The 9,136-nt window shown below is 47.6% G+C and overlaps 1 protein-coding gene across 1 annotated transcript in view; it reads right to left on the bottom strand.

The window, feature by feature from the left end:
- Positions 1–7,812, bottom strand: part of megf11 (multiple EGF-like-domains 11) — a 19,522-nt gene extending 11,710 nt beyond the window's left edge. The window contains exons 1-2 of the mRNA XM_060061600.1: positions 7,691–7,812; positions 7,438–7,571 (exon numbers count right to left, since the gene is read on the bottom strand). Coding sequence (XP_059917583.1) covers positions 7,438–7,571; positions 7,691–7,812 — 256 coding nt within the window. The remainder of the gene's footprint in view (positions 1–7,437; positions 7,572–7,690) is intronic.
- Positions 7,813–9,136: the final 1,324 nt, after the last annotated feature.

Raw genomic sequence — 9,136 nt, forward strand, 5'->3', positions numbered from 1 at the left:
CAGAGGGCTGAACGTGATGATAGGAAGAAAAACACTCAGAGACTTCCATCAGACCAATTAACCAAACTAAAATACATATGGACGGCATTCAAATAAAGCTTCCGTAACCAGCCACTCAATTACCAAATTGCCAAACAATTACTGGCATAAATGTACCCAATCATAGTTATATTCCCACACGACATCACTGTGCACCGCGCAAGTGAAGTCGTCAGCAGCCAGCTCGTCAGGAGCCAGCTCGTCGGGAGCCAGCTCGTCAGGAGCCAGCTCGTCAGGAGCCAGCTCGTCAGGAGCCAGCTCGTCAGGAGCGGTTGGTTAGGTGCTCAGGGACTCCTCGACCCTTCGCTAGGAGGAGCCAGGGATCAAACCAGCAACCTTCTGTTTGCCAGGTTACCTGCTCTTTGTGATGGGGAGAATACGTATGATGGACTACTACATTAAAGGTGGGGTATGGGATTTGAGAAAAGCCAGCAGATTTTTAAAACACACAACTCAAATGGTCCTACCCCCTCTCCTTCAACGCTGACTCTGACTCCACCCATTCCAAGTACATGGACGCGCAATCATGCACGAGCGAACACAGATGCGCGAGAGCGAGCCATTAGCTAGTTAGCCAGCTCCAGTAGCTACTGCAGGATAACAACAAACAGAAGCTTGCTCTGGGTCACGAGCTTTGAGTACGTGCACGAAGGGGTCACGCGCGGGGAGCGGGGGAGTGCAGTACGACCGTTGATTGACGTACTTACTGTCCAATGCCACTCGGTGGGTCTGGAAATCATTGGCTGGAGTTTTTCGAGCCCTGCCCGTTCCACAGATGATTGATTTGTTTAATTTTCATGTTAGTACTTCTAACTCAGTGGCTGTAAGTGGGTTATGATAAGTCATTTTGCAAAAATGGCCAAAAAAGAGAATACCATACCCAACCTTTAAGTAAAACCTGGCAAAAAGGGGGGGGACGAGTTTCCTTGTAAAATGTCCCCTTTGGGCAGCAGAGCAGCATAGTGTGATGGTCGCCCCCTTGTCTTCTGAAGCCTTCACGGGGTCTGACTCGAGTCTGGCACAGAAACAACTACAACTCTATTATTATCATCCTCGTTCTCTCCCTCCCCTCACAGACTTCATGAATGGAAGCAAATCATTCAGCAATTTGTAAGAATTTAATGGAAGAACAGCTTCGTACTGTTCTCTGTGAGTTGGCTCAGAGAGACCAGTACGAAGGGGTAATGCTTTATGAAGGGCGTTCAACAGAGGCTTGTATCAACACTCTGCACATTCAGCCCGGCGCCGGCTCACTGTGGCAGACGCATGCTCTCAGAGTCCGACTGGGTTGCATAACGGACTGGAGGAAAACAGACGAATGCTGTGTGTTGAGAGTTTAACTCCTTCCAGCGCTAGACCTAAACCGCCACCCTTCACGATACTGTCTCACTCTCATCTCATGGCTTTAGGTTTACCACTAAAGAGTCAACCAAGACCTTTCGTGGTCCAACTCATAAGCAAGGATAAAGATAGATGAATGCACATGGAGTGGCTGAGCAAAGGGTTGCTGCAGCCCCTTTAGTCACAGTCACCACTGCAAGAAGGCCATGTCCCGCAGGAAAACACAGATTAATGCAAGACAGCAACAGCACACATTACAATGGCAAACGATGACATGATGGGATGCACGACGCAACTCACGTTTTGAAATAATAACCAGCCATAATATTATATTTACTATATACAATATTTATAATTTAGTTATTTTCAACGACCTATGAGGTTCTTTTTAGAATTGTACATTAGTATTTTCAAGAACACGATACCCACGCAGCACCAGTAGTACCAAAGGTAGAAAACACTTCTCTAATCGATGAGGCACAAGAGGTTAACATTGTTGCGACATGCCTATGAGCTTGACAAATACACCTCAGAGTGGAGCGGGCCTGCCAATAGCCATGGGAGCCTTCCTGCTAAATTGGAATAACAGCGCGCTACAGCCTTGGCTGTGGGGCGTGTCGCTGGGCTGGCCCCAATTCATCTTATCTGATACCCCGCATGTTCACCTTCCCTGGGGAAGCAGCCACACCGGGCTGCACTCGCCCTGTGACACACACACACACACACACACACCGACGCACCCACTCGCCCTGTGACACACACACACACACACACACCGACGCACCCACTCGCCCTGTGACACACACACACACACACAGCAAACACACCTACTCACCAAGCACGCCTGCCTACACAAACGCATGCTCACACAAACAACAACACACGCATGGACGTTCACCAACGCACACACTCACCTAGAACGCCCACCTGCACACACACACACACAGACACACACACACACACACACACACACACACACACACACACACACACACAGGCACACACACACACATACCATCGCACCCACTCCTTTAGCATACCCGCCTGCACACACACACACACACACACACACACACACACACACACACACACAGCAACGCACACACACATAGGCATAGACACACACACAAACACACACACATAAACTCAAAAACACACACATACACACACAAACAAACATACACACAAAGGCAAGGACACGGACGCACACACACAGACACACGCACACACACAAAAACACAAACAAAACACATACACACAAACCCACACAAAGACCCACAAACAAACACACACACACACACACAAACAGACACACACACAATCTATCCCTTGGATAGCTTTTGGGTCTAATTTACTCAATGCAGATTCCTCTGCACTCTACCGTCGCATAATTTGACACGGATGCAACAAGATGCACCCGTTCTCATTATTTCTGAAGCACAGAGTCAGGCAAAGTAGATCAGGACCACGCAGCACCCATTAGAGCGCTGTGCTGGCCGTCCATCCAGAGAACACCTGAATATCTGCTCATTCCTCTGTGTGCTGCAGTGGCCGGTCGATCCCGGTCCAGCGTGCGTCCGGCCGCTGGCAGGGCTTCTCTGCAGCCCCCTCCCTAACCCGGGTACACCTCAAAGTGTCCGGGGCCCTGGCGCTGCGAGTCCTCAACAAGCAATAAAGTGTGAAGTGACTTCTCGTCGTTGGCGGAACAGGGGCTCAATCTAACAAAGGCCTGCGCGGGTCGCGGCGACGGCAGTAAAGCAGGAGCCCAGCTGCGGCTGACATGTCGGTGCCTCGGCTCAGGAAAGCAGCAGGAGCATCAGAGTCGTCGTCCCCCCCCCCCGCCCCCTCTGCCTGGCTCAGCTTTATGCGTGGGTCAGCAAATTGTTCCACAGCCCAATACCCCTACCAATTAATAATTCACCCTTCGTCCCGTTGTGCAGAGGAAAACAACGCAACACACAAGCCCTTTATGTCTCTGGCATGGGGCAGCCCCACGGTATACTAGGAGAGTGATTCAGGCTCTTTAGGAAGCCGTCCCTCCCACTGCCTGAGCACAACAACATGTGGGCCGCAGCTCAGGCGTGAACCAACATAACAGACAGAGACACACGGGTGCAGGTCAGAGACGGGCGACAAGTGATGCACAAAAGACGATGTCCGTTCGATAGAGGCAACCCCTACCACTCCTAATTTGCACCCATTGATTTCCTATTTTCAATTATTAATTCTAATTAGATTGAAGAAGGATGTGCTAAGGGAAAGCGGTGGTCAATAGGAAATGGGTGCGGGGTGTCTAAGGGATTAATGCTCAGTCATATAATGACCAAGTTGGGCTGGCCTTAAGTGGTGCTAGGGCCAAGACAGTGGGTCTTCATTTAGGCCCCTCTGTGCAATCCTCTCCCCCCACGCACCCCCGAAAAAAGTTCAAAGCGATAAATATATTTCATTCTGCTCCACTTTGCCAATTAGATGTGCGACGGCGGTGGAGGCAGGTGGAAACGTCCAGTCGAGTGTTTCCCCGCTCTATTTACAAGTTCTTTGAGACAACTCAACTAATGACAGGCATTTTCCAATTAACGCTTGGGTTCATAAACAGCCAGGGAGATAATGGTTGTCAGCCGCCTCAGGTTTCTGCCCGATGCTACCATAGTTACTCCTAGGGCGTACGAAAGAAGCGTGTTTTAAAGTCACCAGCATGACAACGTGTACCTGCCATGACTTAATTAAATTTTAAATCTAAAGGCAGGACTTTCTAAAACTACGAACACAATGAAAACTCTCTGAGGATCAAGCTTTTCATGACCCTTGCGTTCAATGATTTTCGCCATCCACTTATATTAATGAATAACCACTATTAACTACTCCCAGCGTCAATAGATGTGTTTACATAATCGATACACATGTGGATGGCTGCTTTATTCATGAGCCAATATTTCCCTCCAAACCAAATACATGCATGAGTGAAGAGGCGTGTGTCATGATGACTTCAAGGTTATCACCTTGGAGAAATATTAAATCTAAACAAGGTAAAAGTCTCGGTGTACCAGCTGTGGGCCCTCAGCATCAGTCTTTACTGTACACATTCAATCGTTTGTCTGGTGCTTAATGGGGCTTGACTTGAGCTGCACCTGGTTCCTACAGAGAACCCACAGAGACGTCGTTCACTACTATCAAATCTCACACTTCATTTAGCTGGGAAACTGATAAACCCAGTTATCGAGAAGAGATGGATAATATTAAGGAAAGGTTAATATTGTACCTAAGGCAGAATGTAGGTTATCTATAGAAGAGGAGAGAGAGACGACATGCTCTCAAATAGATTTCCTGCTAGTAATAGCATTATTATAGTAAGATAACAATCACACTTTATTGGCTTCAGAAATAAGCAACCTACACCTTATATTCACACGCTCAAATGCACATGCACACACACACACACACACACACACACACACATACACGTACATACATACACACACACACACACACACACACACACACACACACACACACACACACACACACACACACACACACACACACACACACACACACACACACTCAAACACGCACACATACACACACACCACTCGTGGGCCATTACACTGATAATTGCTTTTTAAGTATCTGATATTATGCAAATCCTCATCAAAAAGCCATAAATCTTCTCAGCAGGTTCCCACCTGACCGCCGTTACAGCCCGCCGAAAGGGGGGGCAGTTTTAAATGAGGGAAGAAATACCACAGCCGAGCTCTCCCTAACTGGACTCTCTCTCTTCGGGACCACAGCCCCTTAGATGTGTGTGTGTGCATTCTGCAGACCCAGTGACTGGAATGCCTCTCGTGGCGGATCCATCCTGGGGGATGGTGATCTGAGGCGGGGCAGATGGGTGGTGTTCAAGAGTGAACCGCCAGCTCCGTGGGCCGCCTCTCTGTTGATGATGTGTAAACAAACCAACCTGTCATGTTTACGCTGCGGCCGCTTCCATTAGAACGTCTCCAGACGCACACACGCACCTCTCCCAGGTGGGGGGAAGGCGTCTGGTGTAGATGACTGTTTGCTATTCTGCCCTTTCTCCGAAACTCACCGTCCGCAAGAGCAACCCTCAAAGTCAAAATCAAGACTGAAATATAAACGACACGGAGACAGACACGGGCCCGCACGCTTCTGTGAGTGGGCACGATTGAGTTTGTGCACATTATGTGTGTGTGTGTGTGTGTGTGTGTGTGCGTGTGTGTGTGTCTGAGATTGAGAGAAACGGAGAGAGAGAGAGAGAGAGAGAGAGAGAGAGAGAGAGAGAGAGAGAGAGAGAGAGAGAGAGAGAGAGAGAGAGAGAGAGAGAGAGAGAGAGGGGGAGGGGAGCTTTCTACTATTGATGGCTGTGTTTAAGCAATAAACGAATGAAAACAGCATGAAAGAGGGAATATTTAAAATCGAACACTCAAATTACAACAAAACACACGGCAGCATAGCACAGTATATCCAATTGTGCAAAAGAGTGGTTGTCGTAGAACTTCACACACAACCTTGTGTTACATTTACATCATGACCTTTACCATGTGCTACAGCAGAGCTAAATATAATTACCTTGTAATAAAGCACATTTTTTTGGTCTTGCTTTTGACAAATGGAAGCAAAAAAACAGGAATTCTCCATTTAGAAGGCTGCTTTCCGAGTCAGGGCAAGCCACGGTGATATTGATCCGTGAAGCCCAACCAACTTCTTGTTTGGTGGTGAAGGGCGATTTTGTCATTCATACAACAGTATGTCTACGCTTAAAATGGAAGCCGGTTCCAGAATCCTAATGCCAGGGCTGATGTTTTAAAAGTGAGAGGCTGACAGAATATCAGGGTGCCAAGTCTCTTTAGCAAATCTAATTTCTCAGGAGAAAGTCATTACTTTGAGGATGTGCGTGCGACTGAAAAAGTAAGTCAGCACTTTTTCCCTCCATTTTTTTTTATCTTTTATCCATCTGAACTCGATTGAAAAGTCTTAATGAGCTGCGTGCTGCAGGACATGATGGGCTTTCATCAAGCTCTGCTGCCGCGTCAGTGTGGGCTTCACTAAACCAGCGCCTGCAATGGGGTTGGTGTTGGGGGATGGGTGTTGAATTTTATAACCCCGACCAATACAAACACTCTACACTTGACCACGTATGACCTTGTGTTCCTCACGCACCACGGCTTAGACTGAAGAGGTCTGCCAGACAGGAGGCAGACTGGGTCTCTCTTGAGCGCATCCGTGTGTCTGGCGGCGATTGCATTTCCTTTTAAAATATGCTTTGATTCTTATCTTGGAGATGCCCTTTCGCCAAAAGCCAGATCATGGGCTATATCTCTTTGTTCCACTTAATAGACCAAACAGGAGAGATAGGGTCGACTTGTGTTATGTCCTTCCACTTTGTCATCCCTCTGTGACAGAAGATACGGGTCTAATTTAATTCCTTGTCTTTTAATGTCTGCATTAGCCTAATAGACAAGAACTTGGTTGTTTATCCTGACCTTGGTGGAATCAGCAGAGGTTATTTGTAGGGTTGGCAAAGCTTCAGAAAGAAAAACATGGTTTTACAAAACATAGCAGTAGCCTGTATTGATCCGGTGGCCAAAGTCACTTAGAGACAATTCAAGACACCGACGTGTACACGGAGTACAAAGCATCCGGACTCATGACAGCATAGTGGACTGCAGCTCCACCCCCCCCCCCCCCCCCCCCCACCCACCCACCCACCCACTCGGTGGACGACGTCTCCATATACTTCATGGAGACAAGCTGTTGATGCGACACACACTATTGATGTTAGGAGGTAAAAACACCAGCTCCGGCCCTGTTCAGGGGGGCCGCTGAACATACCCCCCGAGCTGTTTGTGCTTGCACCTCAGTGTGAACCGCAGAACAGGGAAAGTCCCCCCAGAGAGGGCGGGGGGGGGGGGGGGGGGCTCACTGCAGGCAAGACTCAAGAGCATGGAGCACAACAGAATGCAAAACGCAACCCCAGATACCCCGAGGGCCCCGAGGCAAATTTGATTAAAAGTTTGTTTTTCTTCAGTCTCAACAAACCAAGGCGCTCGTCGATGCGGCACTGACAGTTAATTGGACTTGGCAGGGCCGTGAGTTCATTCGTCAGCATTGTGTGGGGCTTGCCTGGAAGGAGCAGGACAATCAATGTCCCCCAGGAGCGCCTGTAATCACTGCTACACCACAATGAAGTCCAGGGTTAAACATGGGGGAGATTGCAGGTGCGCCGCGAGAATGTGAGAGCGGCTGTTAATGTGCTCCCAGTTCCACCGGGTGCTACACCCAAGGACGGCACCGAAAGCCCCCCCAGCCCCTCATCGCAGGGGCCGTGAGGGCCACCGTGAGCGCACCTTGAGGGCCACCTTGAGAGCCACCTTGAGGGCCACCTTGAGGGCCCCTGTGGCTGTGGCCCACCATCGACCTCACAGCGACGACTATACTTCTGAAGGACTGATACTAACCACGTTCAGTGGTTCAGTTTACATTTAAATCATTTTCCTTTGATTCATTAATTGTATTTTCTATTGTAGTTAATAATTATTGATGTATTATTTGTAATTATACCCCGGTCTGGAGGAATACTCGATTCTGATTGGCTGCAGGGTGTGCATTAACCCCTGATATACGGACACCTGCTAAGTCAAATTGGACACAGTCCAATCCAGTCAAATTGTCTGTTCAGCCTTCAAAACGAGAGCTGGTATATTTTGAAAAATGCATTAAACTGTAATCAGAAAACATGTAATCAGAAAACACAATTTTGAAATTGTGAAAAATAAATTAAACTGTAATCCGACAAGGCGTTAATATGCTATAGACTCTAGAGTAAATGTGGTATAAAGGCTGGGACTAATTTCGAATTATAAATATGTACAATGCATAACGTTAGCTCTCTGGCTCATAGCTGAGCGGACTAGAATACCTCCCGTTGCCAAGTCGTAGCTAAGGTCCGTCTTATTTACTGGAGGAGTGAGCAACGTTTCCGTTGCATAAGAAACTTACGGGAGGGTAATGATTGTTCCAGGTGTTAGTCAAACCTTCAGGCGTTACCAGGGAAACTAAGTTATGGCTTTTGAAAAACTTTATATTCGCATTGTAAAATGCATGAAAATATAAATGAATGGTCTTAAATTATTTTCTTGGACTGGACTTCACGGAGGCAACTGTCCTCCGCTGCGTGTCGGACGGTTCTAAGGCCTCCGCATCGTCCCATAATTCCTGATAATGGACACCTCGTCGGGCATTATCCCTTACTTATTTAAATGGATTTAAAAGGACCACACCACACACTAAAATGAATAATCATAAACAAATGCTACATGGATTGGTTCTGATACTTTTCTGATGTAATGGAATTAAGTTAAATCTCAACTGCTGAATTCAATTCAATTCAATTCAATTTTGTTTGTATAGCCCTTAATCACCATTACAGTCTCAAAGGGCTTAACAGGCCAAATATTTATGACACCCCCCTTTACCCAAGCCCCCACATGGGCAAGAAAAAACTCCCTTGAATTAGCAAGGAAGAAATCTTGAGAAGAAACGCATAGTAGGGATTCCTCTGTTAGACACAAAACACGTTACAAACACGTTCACAATTGGGATTTGGTCCAAGTGGATAATTGTTTCCGACTGGCACCATCGTGGTTAAGGGGGGATGTGGAGTGTGTGTGGATGATGGCTCACCTGACCCAGGTAAGACTGATGGGTCTCTGGGGCTGGGGGAGGCTGCACACCTGTT

This window comes from Gadus macrocephalus, chromosome 9, assembly GCF_031168955.1.
Source record: "Gadus macrocephalus chromosome 9, ASM3116895v1".
NCBI lineage: Eukaryota > Metazoa > Chordata > Actinopteri > Gadiformes > Gadidae > Gadus > Gadus macrocephalus.